Source organism: Fukomys damarensis, unplaced genomic scaffold, assembly GCF_012274545.1.
Source record: "Fukomys damarensis isolate Sample0158 unplaced genomic scaffold, DMR_v1.0_HiC HiC_scaffold_16, whole genome shotgun sequence".
In the NCBI taxonomy this organism is placed as follows: domain Eukaryota; kingdom Metazoa; phylum Chordata; class Mammalia; order Rodentia; family Bathyergidae; genus Fukomys; species Fukomys damarensis.
Genome location: NW_022900928.1, coordinates 105,734,200 through 105,752,255, shown reverse-complemented (window position 1 = coordinate 105,752,255; position 18,056 = coordinate 105,734,200). Strand labels below are relative to the sequence as shown.

The window sequence follows — 18,056 nt, the reverse complement described above, 5'->3', positions numbered from 1 at the left end:
ATAAAAATATACAAAAAGGTACATCAGGAAAGTGATTTTGCAAATATGGAGTAACTGAAGCCTGCTATGTATCAGATACCACTCTTAGTGCTGAGGCTATGAGGCCCCTGCCCTAGTGGAACCCACATTCTCATGGGAGAAGAGACAGACACTAGGTTACATAAGCACAAACACAAACACAAACTTACACAAACTGATGACAGTCTATGCCATAGTGATACAAATAGAGCAAGGTGATAGAAACTGACTTCCTGTTGGGTACTGTTTTGAGTGCACTCATCTGGGAAGATGTATTTGAAGATAGAATGTTTAGGACTAAATCATAGGGAATCAGTCATATAAAGTGAGAGGAGATCATTCTGAACAGAGAGAATGCATATATACAAAGGGCCTGAAGAGAGAACAAGGAGACCTGTTCAAAAGTAGAGTAGCAACATGGGTTTAAGGCTCGGAGGGAGAAGGAAGCAGCAGTGGCAAGGTTGGAGAAGTAAGTAGGTCAGAAGAGGCATGGCCTTGTGAATAACAGTTGGAAATATGCATCATTTTCTATGAGTGAGATTATCTTCTCTTAATGATGGGAAGCCATCAGAGGATTTTAAACACTTGGGAGACATATTTTGATTCATGTTTTCCAAAAATGCCCCTGGTTTGTGTAGAAGAGAACTACCCAGCATTGAAAAAGGTAAGGATGGGTCAGTTGGAGACTCCTAAAGATCTCCACATAATGGTGGCTCCAGAAAAGGCGGAAAGTAAAGCTATAGGATCACTCAATCACTTGCTGGAATGATGTGAAGACTTAAGAAAAAGAAAGGTTCAGGTTGCTTCTGAATTGGTGAAACTTCCCAGGCCACAAGGAAAAGTAAAACTGCAACTGTTATCTTTCCTTGTCTAATGGAAACAGCCTGTTGGGGAATGTTTTGGAAAACATAACTCAGGTTAGATTTGATTGAGAGTTCACAGTATAAGGTAAAGCTGTGGCCCATTCAGAAGAAGCCGATGCTCTATCAGAATGGCAGTAGGACCCAGAGTGTGGAGGCACTTCTCCGATCTATGAATGTTAATATGAGGATGGACAGATAGACACAACGGACAGGCTGATAGAAGCTTATAAAACAATGTTGCCCTCATTTTATCAACTTGTGATACAACTTCATAATATTTTGGTATGTTCACATAACATTTCATATTGTTACTTCCTTACTAACATCTTTTAAAACAACTCACAATTTTATTATATAAAAATGTTAATTCTGTAAATGGCAAATTATTTTATTAATATAAATATGTAACTTTTAAAAAATGGATACATATTGAGGATATACTAAGTGAAATAAATAAGTCACACGTGTGCAAATACCAAATAGTTTCTCTGATGTGAAAAACTATAATAGTACATAAGATCCTAATGATATAATTGACAATGTGAAACAGGAAGAAAAGGGCTAAAGGTGTAGGGAAATTGGGAAGGGTAGGGGAAAGGAAATAAGAGAAAAGAAAAAAATAAGAAAATGAAAAAATGGAAATAAAGTATTTGTAAATAGGAAAGGGAGGAGGGGGTAAAGGGAGGGCAGGTGTAAGGGGAAAAAATGAGAACCAAGACCTGTCTCGTAAAGGTACAAGATCCCAATGACGAATGTAATTGTACTGTATACCTAAAATGTACCAATAAACTCAATGAGAAAAAATAAAAGAAATTTGAGAATTAAAAAAAATAATAGTAAAACCTGTTTTCCTATGTAACTACTGAAATTGGGTTAAGGACTGCCAAATTACTTAATAAAACAATAGTAGAATTTTTTCTGAGGTCTGTTATACAGCAAGAAAAATGCTCCCATCATCAGGTTGATGGAAATATTTCTAAGTATTTCTAACAACACACGGATGGCAAGTCATGACATTTTGTAATAGTAAGTGCTTATTTATTTAGTTGTGGCTTGGCTTGCCTGGTTTTAAAAAGTATGCAAGTTTTAAAAGTGGAATGGTTAATGAAAGGGTTTCTGTTCATAAAGTAATTTTGAATGGTTTCATTCTATTTGCTGGAGTGGAATTTCAAAGTTGTTTTATGTGGGTGTGTGGTTTCTAATTATCAGTAGAGTGGGAATGAATTTGCATTTGTTTATTTTAGCAAGAGGTAATCTAGGTTGCTGAAGATTTTTTTATTTCTATACATTCAAAATTAGTTCTCATTATGATTATAAATCTGATTTTATTAGATACAGTTGGGCATGATGAAGCTCTAAAAAGGAACATTTTGTCCACAGCCTCACATGCATGCCTTGTTAAATAAATTACAGAGTAAGTCCTTTCCCTGTTAGGATACTAAAAATTAACGGGAGGGGTTGTTAATATTCCCTAAGTGGTTTTCATTATGATTCTTTTTCCAGCCATAATGAAATGAGAGGTCTCATAGTGAAGCCTTTTTCCATTCCTCCTTCCCCCAAATAACCTCTGTACCCCAAACTGCTTCCTCATATAATTCTGTGATTCAGCCTTTCCACTTTCTCGCAGAAAATAGAAACTGTCTTATTTCTCCTGGTTCTTCTGTATAATCTGTTTTGGTTCCAGTACAAAATCCTTCCATTTGTACATTCCTGTTGTTAGATTCAACCAATGATATTTTACAACATTCAAAAGTGTTTTAAAATATTTAAACATTTTACATAGTTAAAACAAAGGGTTATGATTTGGGTCTAGATGTCCTCCCCAAAGCCTCATGTGGTCATAGGCTGGATCTAGAGTGTGTGAAGCTGGAATTGATTCATGATGCAATGCTAGGCTCAAGGGCACTAGGATTAAGGGTGTGAGTGCTGCCCACCCTAAGTAGTCTGAATAAGATAAAAGGGCAGGGAGACGCTGTTAACTCTCTTGTTACCTTTGCTACCTTGTGTGTACCATGTTGTTTCTTCTCTGCCATGCCTGTTTGTCGTCCCTTTAGAGTTAATGATTATGGACTGAAACCTCTATGGACTGTAAACCAAAGAAACCCCTTCCCCTTTAACTTTGGGTGTCTGGTATTTTGTCTTAGCAACTACAGAAAAGTAACTAACACAAATAGAGGAGACAATGGCCAAAGAACACTTATTTACAGTTAGGAGAAATAAACTGAAGAGATCTACTATATTCTATAGTGGGTATAGTTAATGATGACATACGGTATTCTTGAAAAATACTGAGAGTGGACATTAAATGTTCTCACTAAAAGAATAATAATTGTGTGCCGGGTGTGGTGGTGCATGCCTGTAATCCCAGCACTTGGGAGGCTGAGGCAGGAGGATCGCTGTGAGTTTGAGACCAGCCTGGGCTACATAGTGAGTTCCAGGTCAGTCTCAACTATATAGTGAGACCCTGTCTCAAAAAAACAAAAAAACAAAACAAAACAAAAAAACAAAAACAAAAACAAAAACAAAAACAAAAGAATAATAATTGTGAGAGATAATCCATTTGGTATTAGCTAGATTTAACACTACACTGTGTGTATTTCCAATATCACAATATATATGATAGATAAAATTTTATGTCAATTAAAAGTAATTTTAAAAAGTTGTTTTAAAATCTGTAACTCATTAACTTGTTCATACACTACAGTCTTGATGTAAATAAATATATAGAGCAGAATGTCCAGTATATCCCCAATCCCAATCTCCCGTCAGTAAAAATAACAATTTTTCTAGGTATTTACATTTATATGTTAAGAATGTGGTATTTTCACTGTTTACATTCTTATAGTTGTAGCCATGAGCACCCTGGGGGCAAAATCCATTTTCTAGGCAAATTTGTAGTATATAGCACACGTAGTACTACCAAGTATCCTGTAAGTATCTGTAAAGATTGGTATAATGAATGAGTTGTTATTCCCCCCCCTCTTTTTGCAGCAGATGTCAGAATGCTGTCTATTTGAGAAAAGATGGGGTCTTGGGAATGTGAATGGTATAATGGAGACGTGGCTACTGACCAAAGGAAACAGAGAAAAAAAAAAGGCCTGAAATTGATCTTAGGAACTGTGATATAGAAGTAACATTTGGTCTTTGCCTCATTTCCTAGCACTCAGCTCCTAAAACATTTGGACTTTCCAACATGATGTTTCCTATCTAGATGACTGATGGCTACTAAATCACCTGTAAGTGGGGGTTGGCTGTCACGGCCACCAACCAAGTGATTAGAAGGTTGAAATTTTCAGCCCTATAACTAATCTCTGGGGAGAAGAGAAGGACTGAAGGTTGAACTGACCACCAATGACCAGTGATGTAATCAATCATGCCCTTGGAATGAAGTCTCCATGAAAACTCAGAAGAGCAAGGTTGTGAGAGAGATTGTGGATTGCTGAACACCAGGCAGTGCCTGGAGGCTGAGATACAGCGGGGAAAGGACATGGTGGTTGGACCTTTCCCCTACCCCTTGTCCTGTGCCTCTCTTCCTCCTGACCGTTCACTTGTATCCTCTGTAGAAATACGTAAATGTAAGAAAAGTATTTCCCGAAGAATCTGTGAGCTACTCCAGAAAATTAATTGAACCCAATGTGGTGGTCATGGGAACCCAAATTTATAGGTGATTTCCAGAAGTGCAGATCACAGTGAGAATTTGTGACTGGCATCTGAACTGGGCACAGCCCACAGGTTCTAGGTACAGTGCCGGCAGTGAACTGAATAGTAGGACACACAGTTGGTGTTTGCTGGAGTATGGTACACCACCACAGGCAACTGTGCTTTGTTGACTAGAGTATTCTTTGTTGAATGTGTGAGAATAGGAAAAACAGGCTTTTTGTTTGTTTTTCTTATCTTTTACTAGCTCTGGAACACAAATATGAGCTGGAGAAAGAAAGCCTGGGAGAGGTGAAAAAGTACAAAGACGTCATGTAGAGGTACAAGATCCCAACAATGAATGTAACTGTACTGTATCCCTAAAATGTACCAATAAACTCAATTAAAGCTGAAAAAAAAAGTACAAAGGCAGAGGCTGGAGACAGCTAAAGCCAAGTGAGGCCCCACTCTGGAAGAGAATCCTGCCTGCAGAAGAACTTCAGAAGAACTTCAGCTGGGCTCTGAGGCATCAAAGAGGAAAACAGGGCCAGGGAACAATGGTGAGTAGCTCCGCAAGTCAGAAGGCAAGCAGATTAGGTAACGATGGAAGGCAAAGCAAGTCTGGGAGGGCAAGTGACGATGCTGGGGGGCACCATAGTACATGACGCAGATTCTGAAATTCATCACTGCGACAGAGCCCGAGTGAAGGAACAATTCTTAAGGAGGCAATATCCTTCTTGAAGTATACATCTCTTAATGATCCCCTTTCTCCAGCCCTCTAAAAACTTCATTTATGAAACTCTTATGTGTCTAAACACTCATATGCAATTTATATCAAGTAAAAACATGATCAGAATGAATGCTTTCTGAAACACTTTTCACCATTAGTTGGCAATATTATACCTTTGTTGGTATTTTGAAGTTCTGTTTCAGATTTTAAAAGTAAAATTTAAGCTTTGCCAAGTGCAGTGGTGCACACCTGTAATTCCAGCTACTTGGGAGGCCGAGGAAGGAGAATTCTCAGTTTGATACAAATGTGGAAAATTTAAGGAGACTCTGTTCAGTGCTGCCTAGGTGGTCCTCAGTACAGAAAAAACATTAACCTTGGTCATAGTTTTATATTATTCAACATAGATTGGGAAATTATTATGTTAGAGCTCATCTTCAGATTTCCCAGTGTGAATTCTAAAATTATACTTTGAATATAATGTGTTGGCTAATTTTTGGTTGAGAAAACTTAAGATTTCCAGAATGGCTAATTAATTATCCATTACTCAACACTGGCTGGCTCGATTTTCTTTTCTTTTTCTTTTTTTAAAAATTGAGTTTATTGGTCCATTTTAGGCATACAGCACCATTACATTCATTATTGGGATCTTGTACCTTTACATGACAGGTCTTGGTTCTCATTTTCCCCCCTTGTCCCTGCCCTCCTTCACCCCCTCCTCCGCTCCCCATTTATAAACACTTTATTTCCATTTTTTCATTTTCTCATATTTTTTTTGATTTTCATAGAAGTTTAAAATAAAAGGTCTAGGGGCTGGGGATTTAGCTCAGTGGTGCCACCACCTGCCTTGCAAGCACAAAGGCTCAAATTTGATCCCTGGTACCAAAATAAAATAAAATAAAAAGTCTTAAATATTCAAATGGGAAGGGGAATAAGGGAAGGGAAGGGGGAAAGAAAGGAAGGGACAAGACAAAAGAGAATAGAGGAAGAAAAGTGGAAACAAAACTTTTGTAAATAAGGAGAGGCAGAAGGACTGAAGGGAGAGGAAGGGGAATGGGAAAAAAGATGAAGCAAGATATATCACGTACAGGTACAAATTCCCTATGATGAATGTTATCATTATGTATATTTAAAATGTATCAATAAAATTTTTTAAAATGTCTTGTAAGTAGGTAGCTTATAATCTGAGTTATCAGAGTCAAGAGGGTCCTAACTGTTTTTTTTTCCTCTACAACTATTTTTTTAAAAATGTCACTGACTTATGTTTGCAATATATCATAATTACATTTGTTTTGGGAAATTCATTCTATATATCATTATTTTAATCATTTTTAAGAATTTATACACACTTTACCTTTGAAGAGTGATTTTAAATTCTGGGTCTCTATGTTAGCATTTTTAAAGTAATTAGAAGCTGAAGAGTGTTAAATCATAGGAAGAAAAGGGCTAAAGGTGTAGGGGAAGTGGGAAGGGTAGGTAAAGGAAATAAGGGAAAATAAAAAAATATGAGAAAATGAAAAAATGGAAATAAAGTGTTTGTAAATAGGGAAGGGAGAAGGGGTTGAAGGTAGGGCAGGGATAAGGGGAAAAGATGAGAACCAAGACCTGCCATGTAAAGCTACAAGATCCCAATGATGAGTGTAACTGTATTATATACCTAAACTGTACCAATAAACTTAATGAGAAAAAAAGAGAGTGTTATCTCTTTCCGAGTCTATTCTTCAAAGAGGATTATTTTAGGCTAGTAGATATAAAATTCAATGCTTTTACTGAAATATTCTCATTGCAAACAACTTAATGAATGCAGCCTACAACCAAACCTAAAGGAAAAGGGATGGAGTTGATACTGAAATGTGGGATAAAATTTATAGTTATTATGATTTTGAGAATATAATCAGTTTTGTACATCTAAATTCCTATTGTAATGTTTGGACTGATGATAGCATATAGTATCACTGATATAGCAATGTTAAAGTTTCTTTCTTCCTTTAATGGTTTCCTCCTACTGTTTTTCTAGTTGCAGAGCTAATTTGAAGTTGGGATGGAGATAACTCATGAAGTCTTGATATCAACATTCACTCTGTATTACCCACACTCATACCATCATTTTATTTATATGTTTTACTGCAGGTATTCACTCTGGCATTTAGAAGCACTATTAGAATCATCAGTTCTAAACCATTCTTTCCTAAATATATAAGATGTATGCCCTGCAAGTGGTGAAGTCGGAGTGTTCCATCACATTTGAAGAATTGACAGAGGTATATAGAAACAACTTTAAAATTATTTTTCACTTATTTAAACATTTTAGGCACTGTAAATTTTCTAAATCCATGAACACTTAAATATAGTAAATTTTATTTTCAAAAATATAGTGAATGAGAGAACTCTGAATGAGAGAGACAGGATAATAATAAGGTTGGCTATTTAAAATTTTATAATGTAGATATCAATATATAAAGGAGACAAATATATAATCAAATACTCCATATCAACAAATTCTATTGGAACTCTGAATCATTGCTGTGCATTTATATTTAGGGAAAATATCACACCACAATAGTAGTAAAAAGTATGATGAATAATAACAAATAGACTATTGAAAAATCTATATACATTTTAAGAAAAACACATAATTTTTAATTTGTATTTGGAAGCTTTTTCAATTCTGGTGGGTTTTAATGGTAGATGCTTACCAGAGTTGTGCTAGATTACTCTTATATTTATGTTATCTCTGTTGAGTTTTGGGGAAATCTTGAAGATTTTAATGAATGTTTTTGTTTTTAAATCAGGAAAAACTGGTAGAGTAAGAGACCAGTGAGATGGAAATCAGGCCTGGGTCTCAATTCTGTTGCTAAACAGCTGGAACTTTGGTGGGAATCACTTTCCTCTCTCTAGACTTCACTCTACTCTAAAATAAGTTGATTAAAGTAGAGGAATATAATGTTCCATTTAGTTCTAATATTTTGTGATCCACCATAAGCAGAAAACTGGAAAGATAACTGCAAAAGAAAACAAACATTCTAGTTTGAAAAAAATTGTAGCTCCTTTTCTACTCAGTCCTTAAATAAAGAGTAACTGTGTGTGTACTGGCATATAATATATATTTTCATAGTAGTAAATCCAATTTTTCTTCAGTAACTTACACATATTCCAATATGGTTCATCTTATTATATCTAGTGTTTTTCTTTTTATTTTCTTGAGCACCTTGTTAGCTAACACTATAATGTCTTTATGTATAGAAATGACAACATCAAGAAAACTGGCCCCACTGACATCCTTAACTCTTTACCTCTCTTTGTCTACAAATAGATTCAAATGACAAGTGTTCCTAGCATTTCCCCTGCAACCCACACTTACCCTCACCAAGCCAACTCCTAAAAACTACACTCAAAATTCTATCACTTTATCAATGTCCTCTTTCTTCCTCTTTCCTTCTCTCACAAATATTTCTTTTATCTCATTCTAAAAACATGGTCCAGAATTTCTCATTAATAACATTAGAACAATAAAAACTTTTCTCCTTTTTTCTCCTCCTCCTCCTCCTCCTCCTCCTTTCTCCCTTTTCCTCCTCTCTCCTCCTCTTCTTCTTCCTCCCTCCATTCCTCTTCCCCTCCCTCTCTCTCCTTTATTTAACCTTCTAGAAAGGTCATCTATGGTGTATCCACCTCTGATTCCTTTCCTTGAACCACTTCACTCTGGTTTTGTTTTGTTTTTTTTCCTCCTGTTTACTGAGATTCACTGCAGAAAAAGTTACCTCTCAATTTCTCCACCTGGAGAAATTAAGCATCTTCTCCTCTGTAACCTTGGAATCATTTCCTCATGCAAATTCTTGATGTCCTCATTAACTGGAGACAGAAGCTCTTCATAAAAGATCATGAAGACCATCAATGAGTCTACAGGAATCCAAGTCTTTTCTCTACTCATCAGACAAGTTAGGATTCATCTTTTGGCAACTGCAGAGCCATCTAAATAAACCAGCCCAATCACACAACTTTCCTCAGTCATTGCCAAGGTATGAGCCCCCCATCACCTAATTTTTGTTGTACTTTCAGCCTTGTATTACAATATATTTAGTTTCTCCTCACTGGCCCATTTCCTCTCCATCTTACACTTGCCTTCTTGAGTCCAACCACCTTTCCATGGTTGACAAAACACAGTTTACTTTTTTTTCCCACATTTTTAATATTTATTTTCTCTAGAACCAAGGCGGGTCTTGCAATGGGTGCCACATTTTTCAACTGTTGTTTGCAAGACAGCAGTTGTGATACAGTTAACACTGTTTACTTTTAACCTCATCTCTGATTCCCCCCCTTTTAGTTTAACTAAACTCCAGCACTCCACTCAAAATTCTGTTGCCCCTGCAACCCTCTCTATGGAAGCATCTCCTCTGTGCCATGCAGGTCATGTTGGGAGGCAGTTTAGCCTCTTCTGTCCTCATTTCCACTTTCCATACCTTGCTCATCTACCTCATATAGAATCCTAGTCCTTCACAGCTCATGCTGGCCTGGCACCCTTTCCGCTACTCATGCTTGTCCTTGCCCTTTTCTAAATTTGCCATCACCTAATAGGTGAAAGCTCTGCCTTATAGCTTATGAGTTTCCTCTCCTTCTTACCACTTTCGCTATCCAAAGTACATGCCTCTGAAAACACTGAAAGGCTAAGGGACATGTGCAGAGAACTCGGTCGAATTCTGGTGCTTGGAAGTGTACTGCAGAAATCAAGCAAACTCAGCCTACTTGAAGACATGGGATCAAGAAATAAATGCTTACTATTGGTTTTATCATGAAGCACGGCTGTAACAATAGCTGACCAACACACCAACAATCAGATTGGATCCTCTTTTCACTCAACCACTAAGATTAATTAAAAAGAAAAAAAATCTCAAGTCTGTTTGCTGAGACATTTCTCACTTTTATTTCCATTCTCATTTCTAATCAATTAACCCACATCATATTCACCTTAAATTTTTTCTCTAGTCTCCCAGACCTCTGATTGATATTACTAGAAAATCAAAGTGGCTGCTCTCCTCCTAAATCTGTTCAGAGTCTCTGAGCTGGCATGGTAAAATCACACTTTTGGATTTGGCAGCAGTTTCTTATGATCGAATCTCTGCCTAGTTGCTCAAACTGGCACCTTGTCATTTTGCCTCAGTACTCTTACCACATTGAACTGTTCACTGTTTCATCTTTTCATAACTTTCCACATGCCTAAAATGTGCTAGATATTTTCTAAATTTCAACTTCTACTTAGCTTACTGCCATGGAAGGTGCTTTTCCCAGAAACATGACAGCTGCCCTCCAGCCTCAAAGAGAACCAAGCAGTGTTTCCTCTGTGAGAATCCTGTATTATACTTTTCAGCATAAAGTTCTTAACAGATATGACATTAGGCATTTATGTTCTGTCTCCTCTCCCACATTATAAGCAGACTTTCTAAGGCAGGACCACGTCTTATTTCTCTTTATATCCTTACTCCACTCCACAATAGCTGTCACAGAGAGTGGGCATTTCATAAATAGAGGGACTGCAACTATTCATTTTCAAATTTAAATTGGAAAAAGTTTATTTACTCATGATACTCAGAGACACACAGACTTTACATCGAGTAGTAAAAAAATCTTATTAAAAAGACTGACATATTTGTTTCTAATTCAGGTTGATTCATTAAATTTTAGAGAACACAGCATTCAGTAGTCTTTTACAACATAGCAAATACCAGAGTTGCTTTACAATCAAGTTTCTATACAAAGATTTCTAGACAAATGGTTGATTTTCAGGAATTCTATGGAAATGTAAATGAAAGCTGGAGCATGAGAAAATATAGCCTCTTCTTGTGTTTAAAATTATATTTATCCAATTAACAAATGATAGAAGCTTAAAGGTACCAGTAAAGATGTATGTTCAAATAGATATATGCTGTCTTACCTGAACCAATTGGAGAGCAAAAAAAAAAAAAAAAAAGATTTCTAATTGACTAAGAAAAAACACTAATCAAGGATTTAGCTCAGTGATGCCTCCACCTGCTTTGTGATCCCTGGGACCAGGAAAAAAAAAAAAAAGAAAAAGAACAAACACTAAAATTTTGGTTCTTTATCAAGAATAACTATAAAAAATTATAAAAAAAGTAACCCAATTAGAAAACTTCCTATGAAATATGATCATAGTTTACATCCCTAAATTTAAAGGCATGATTTAATTTTAATCTTCTATAAAATATGGAATAAAAAGACAAGAAAATGTATGCATGAAATTTCACTTAATAACGTGTTGCTTTTGTACTACATTATCACCCTTATGTTTTTTCAAAAGCTCAGTTCTTTCTCAGGATCCAGAAACTTCTCAAGCCACATGTGAACAATCTAGGTTTGAAATTCACACACACTGCATTTTAAAATGTAAAGTAAGGTCTGCCTTTGTAGCAACTTCAATATTAAGCTTAATTTATCCTTACTATAACGATATACATCACATGCACATTTCCATCACATGCACATATTATTTATATGTATCATGTGCATACTTCTCTCTCATACACATCTCAACTTGGCTCACATGTTCATATATACATACACATATACATGAATGCAGGGAAAGAAAGGCAAGAATGGTCAGATAAGATGTCCCTCTCTTATTTAGTGAATTACAGTTATCTGATAGAGACTTATAGTTACTGTGTTAACCTTGCTCAGCTGAGTTAACAAAAGATAAGACTTTATCTGATGTTTTTATGTGTACATGTCACATCTTTCAACTAGAAGTAGATATATGGACTGTGTCTAATGCCTACAACCTCATTTTTAGGCATGTGCTGGTAAAACAGGAATGCTCCAAAGCATGAGCTCTACCGCACAATGTCCGCCTTCATACCCTAACCCGACAGTGACCAGCTGATGGATGAGGTATATAAATGCCAGAGCTTTGCTATTTTCATAAATAAACTGTGTTAGGACTCCAACGAAATGTGGTGGCTGCACAGTACTTTGTCTATAGTTATTCCCATGGCCAGTTAATAAGTACTTGCTCATTAATTGATAAACTTGTCTCAGGAAAGGTCTTGACTTACTGCCAGCCATTACTTTCACAGACTTGCCTGTTTTACAGCTATACAGACAGGTGTTTGAGAATATAAGAAATTAAAACAGAAATAGGAAAGCTTTTTAGTCCATTTTGCTAATTAATATGTCAGAGCTCATAAAGCAGAACTCTTTGGCTTTCTTCAGTACTGCATCATCTTAAAAAGCTGCATCAACAAAGATCTCTGCAGACAGTCAATATATATTGAAACAGTCCCAAGCAGTAAATCAAAACAACAGAAAAGAAGATAATATAGTAATCAAGAAAGTAAAATTTATAATCCCTTTTTGACAATGCAGAGTACTATTAAACTATTGGTTTAGGTGTATGAAAAGAAAAACTAAGAATTCCTTTTCAGACATACTTTTTGACTCTGAGTATAATAAAAATTGAAGGGTAATTTCAAAAAGGCATATGCCAAATTTGATGTTATTTCCTCTGAATTTTTATGTTTCCTCGAATATTTAAGTTGTTTCATTTTTAAAAGTATTTCTTTTGCCCTCACCATACCCTGCATTTCTGTTTTGTTGTTCAATTAGCCATGGAGGAAAAGAGGTTTCACATAGAGTGGACCCTTGACTTACAAGCTCAATTGGTTCCCAATAGCTGGTTGTGACTCAAATTGGTTATGAGTCAATACAGCTGAAATCTGGGTGTTTACCTGAGCACATGATATAGATAATGGGGCAGATGAACCTTCCATTAACCTAATTAACCCAGGTTGGTCATACATCAAAGCAGTCATAACTTGAGGGTTACTTTGCTTTGTGCTTTTCAAGGATCAGTAAAATTTACGCTTTTTTTAAAGGTACTGAACAAACAGGCGTTTTAGTTGTAAAGTCTGTGGGAGAGTCCATCTCTCCATCTCTAGACATAAACACCCCTCATGTGTGGAGGCACTACAAGTTTATCAACAGGCGAGTCACCCCACTTTCTTCCCTGCCAGGGTAATGAGATACCAGGCACGGTTAGGGAAAGCTCCCATGTTAGGTCATTAGAGGAATCTCATGAACACTAGATTGATTTCACAAGGTGTGTGTGGGGGCACTGTATTTGGGGTCAAAAATGTTAGAAAGACTTACCTAGGCCTTTGATTTTTTTTTTCCTGAGCTCAGAGGAATCAGTCACTTAAAGATTAAGCCAAGGGAAAGGTGCCAAAAATCTTGTCACAAAATTGGGAGGTACCCAAGCCAGACCAATAAATGGAACTTGGCACAAATGTCTCTCTGTGCCCTAAGTAGCTGACTCAGAAGAAATTTTAACTCTGATGAATTTATTAAAATGTTGAATATCATCCCAAATAAGAGATTTAGGTCAGCACATACCATTTAATTTAATTTCCTGATAGTCTTGGATAGTATTAAAGTGGCCTACATTTCTGGAGTTAAAGAGGAAGAGAGCAAGGTTCTTTTTGTTTTGTTTTTTTTCCTTAGCAAAAAGGATATCAGTTTTTTACTTAAATATTCAGGAGAAAGGATATTGCATCCAAATGCTGTACAATCCCTTTTTTTTAAAGTATTAAAATATTTTTTTCTTTTTATTGAGTTTACTGGTACAATCTAGGTATACAATATAGTTACATTCATTTCTGGGATCCTGTACCTTCACATGACAGGTCTTGGTTCTCATTTTTTCCCTTTGTCCCTGCCCTCCCTTCACCCCCTCCTCCTCTCCCCATTTACAAACACTTTATTTCCATTTTTTCATTTTCTCATATTCACTTCTCGGCCTTTTGGCTAAGATCAAGTGTAGTATCTGTTCTTATCAGTACAATCCCTTTTAACACTGGTGAGAAAAGTAGGATCACTGAACGTTACAAATTAATGTTCAACTTGGTAACTTTTTCAGTGGCCACTGTCTGGATAAGGTTGAAACTATGGTTTTATATTAGGTGAATTTTAAAAAGTATTCTGTACACAAAAAAGCTTGTCGGACTAAAGGGACCCTTAATCTCTATCACCTCCATTCTCTCATCAACAATGCCCAAAGAGGTGATAGGGGGTAAAGAAAGGAATTGAGATGTATTATGCACAAGTAATAACTCCATAGAAGGAATGTAAACATTAAGTACTACAAACACGTACTATTTTTTAAAAAAAGATACAAAGCCAAAACTAAACCTGTTATAGTTAAATAGTGTGCCTCATGTGATGTCAAGATTGTTGTTACTAACCCTATAAGCTAAAGCAAAGTTGTCACTTGGAGTTTATAAGAGTCCACCTCTAACAGCTTTAAAATCCTGCCATTTTTTACTTTGATTTTACCTAAAGTATTACAGTATTACATAAAGATGATAATGATCTTAGCTAAAAAGACTGACAATACCTTTTAATTATTGGCTATCAGTAATTTGTTTAGATTTTAATTAATACTAGAATACTATCTGAATGAGAAAATTGATAAACAATCTTAAAAGGCACATGGATCAATTTTATTTGAATCCTATGCAAGTACAAGAAAGAGCTCTAATTTTCAGGTCAATGTAAGAGAACTATGGCCAAGACCATGCATTAAGATGAAAATAATGTACGCTATCCTTAGGGTTCTTCAGTCAAGCAAACTTCCTTCTCAAGCTCCTAAAAGTATTTCCAGTAGTACGGAACTTAATAAAAGAGGATAGTAGGAACACACTGTGTGTGGCAATTCATCACTTCCACAGAAATCGTTTCTTTCACAGTGATCTAACCTCTTAGGCACTTTATTAGGAAGAATGGGAAAAAACATCCATGAGTTTTTTCCACCCCTTCCCTGAACCACCCCTTCCCTGCTGTTATCAGTGGATACTGTGAAGAAAGAAGAAAGGAAAAAAAATCTAGTTTTGCTCTAAAACATGATGGAGGCAATGAGGCATTGAGGCCACTTACTGAAAACATAATTGGCACATAAACACAGGAGATGCTCAGGATGAGAGAAACTTCTTTGTTTCAGAAATGGAGGAATGCCAACAAATCATGACCCTTCTGCTGTGTGGAGTAGCAATTCTAAGAGTCAAATGGATATTTTTTCCCAAAGTAATGTGCCCCTGGAGGAAAGGAATTATTATGGTATTTGCAAGCTTAGTAGGTAGCTTCAAATGTTTGTAACTAATGTGAATAAATGAGGAAGAAAGGCAAAGGAAGAGAAGGCAGAACATTTGGCAATGAAGGTGAAGCTTGGGATTTAGAGAAAAAGGAACTTTTCACATGATAAAGCCCTGAAGAGCCGGAGACATCCAAGTGGGCTTCCCAGGGAACATCTGGGGGCCCTTCTCCTGAGTGAGGAGAGCAACAAGACCTCTCTCAGAGCCCTGTTTGGTAACAGGGAAATGCTTCTTTTTTCTTTTAGGAGAAAGAAATTATCACATCTTTCTTACTCTGGAGCTCTCTGTCTTGCTGTTTCGATATGAAAGTCATCATGGGAAAGAATTTTTAACTTCTCCGGTTTTCAGTATTTTTGTTGGTTGTTAAGTATTCAGTTGACAAACAGGTTTAAATTTTGTATTTATAATTTTTTTTGGAAACCTTTCTTCTGTCCTCTCAAACATTTTGAGTCAGCATACATTATGCCACCGTGCACACAGCCAAGCAATAATTCATCTTTGTGGACGTCAGAGACATCTCACGTATTAATTAGAAAGCCTTTCAGTGACGGGCAGGCAGAAACAGGTTCCAACCGCTACTAAAACACAGACAGGGATTTCCAGGAAGGGCAATAGAAAGTCGGTTACAAGGAATTTCTTACCCGGTCTGGGTCCAGCCAACGAATGTAATTTGCTTTCATCTGCTACTGAGAAGAAAAAATAAAAGACAAGGATTAGACCTGCTTATAAATCAGATATTTTTTTGCATAAAAAATATAATCATAGTAAGTTCAATATTTTACTGGCAAATATTTGAGAATATTTTTTCTTCCAGCCTACACTGTGGTACTTCATTATTCCTGAGGACATTTATAAAGACAGCTATGAAGAAATATATGTTTGTTAGATCTATTATGAATATAACATCATTTAAAATATTTTGATACGTTTAGCTGGCTTGTTTCTATACTTACAAGAAAAGAAACTAAATTCAAGGGCTTAGAGATACATAATATATAAGAAGGCTTGTTGAGCATAAAAGCATATATTCAATTCTCAAGGATTAGATTTAGCTATCTGTTCCAAATGAGGGAAAAGAAGAAAAAAAAAGATTTGTAATTCCTTGAGTCAATTAAAACACTGGACAAAAACTTGAAATAGTGGCATTTGACTGACTAGATGACTAGACAATAAAGGACAATGATTCTGAAGTGAATTCTGCAGTTTCTCTAGCTCCAGCTTGCTCTCCGGGGAAAATGTCCAGTGATGTCCCTTGCTTAAGAACATGGCAAAGGCTGTCCTGGGAAGCCAGGGCAGGTAGTGTGAACAAGACAGAGAACCAGGAAGAAAGCTGTCTGAGATTCTAATATTTTTGAGAATTCCTTCACGTATTCGATTGAATACTGATCACACATATATGAAATAAGTACTCAAAGACTTGGCAAAGAACCACCCAGATTAGAAAGGCAACAGCATCTGAAATTCACACAGGACTGAGAATAGCACCCACTCCCCAAAGGATTAATGAAAAGCATTAGTTAGAAAATGAGGGCTCTTGTCTCGATAGTGTGGGGGGAAAAAACCCTTTTTGAAAGGCTCAGATTACCAAATTTTAAAAAGAAAAAATAATTTGAGGAGCCCAATAATAATTTTTCCAAAAAAAGTATATGTCCAATAACTTTTTTCCACAATAAAAAGGAGTTTATGTAAAACATTTTTACAAAGAAAACTTTAGACTCAGCTGGCTTCACTGAATTCTACTGAACATTTAAGGAAGAAATAATACTGATCCTATGGAAACAAGCCTTACCAAGGTTTAGAGGGAGGTTTCCCAGCTCATCCCATAGGGCTACTATTGACATTAATATCAGGACAAGACTACATGAAAACTATCTCATATTCCTCATGAACATATATACAAAGTTATTAATCTTTAATCACTTCTGTGTGGAAAACAACTTCAATATTTGACAAAAACTGTTCATTTGTTTACTGTGTAGGGTAAAGCTAGGTTGAGGGGAAGCTAATACCAAAGAGGCCCTCCTCTTCCCTTTTTCTTACCTAGACTGGTTTCAGTCACATGTCTGTCCCTCCTCCACCCAGAACATTCAGTCATATTTAACTGACCTTGTTACTCTATAAAATCTCTCCACTTCCCTGGCCCTTCCTTCATAGATGTCTATATCTTTTTTTTCCTTTTTATTGAGTTTATTGGTACATTCTAGCTATACAGTACAGTTAGATTCATTACTGGGATCTAGATGTCTACATCTTTATTTTCTAGATTAAAAACTATACATGTCTATGATTATTCTATTCTGAATTGATTAAAAATTCTGTTATACTTTTGTTGTATTTCCAGTTGGGAAGTAAGTCAGATGACATTTGTCATGTACTTACGGTGAGCCAAAGTCTGTCCTACCCATACCTGGAAAACATTTATAGTAGAATCTATAGCATACAAAGAAAAGTACTAGAAATCAATGATGATGACTAGAATAAGAATAGCATCTATGTTTTTGTCCTATGTACTTTGTACATACTAATTAATTTGGCCATCAAATGACCCTTAAAGGTAAGTATTGTTCTCATGTCGCAAAGAAAGCGAATAGATACCTTGTAAGTAGAGGAACCAGAGCTTAAATGACACTCTTATTCCATTAAACTTGTGGTAAGAGT

General features: G+C 36.1%; 1 protein-coding gene and 1 non-coding gene across 2 annotated transcripts in view; one reads left to right on the top strand and one right to left on the bottom strand.

Annotated features, from left to right (window-relative positions):
- Positions 1–18,056, bottom strand: part of Pard3b (par-3 family cell polarity regulator beta) — a 1,085,411-nt gene that overhangs the window by 357,534 nt on the left and 709,821 nt on the right. Inside the window, exon 20 of the mRNA XM_033763978.1 lies at positions 16,040–16,084. Within this exon, the coding sequence (XP_033619869.1) occupies positions 16,040–16,084 (45 nt within the window). The remainder of the gene's footprint in view (positions 1–16,039; positions 16,085–18,056) is intronic.
- LOC117286486 lies at positions 14,036–14,220 on the top strand. Its single transcript, XR_004517649.1, has one exon. It is a non-coding gene; the product is annotated as a U2 spliceosomal RNA (small nuclear RNA).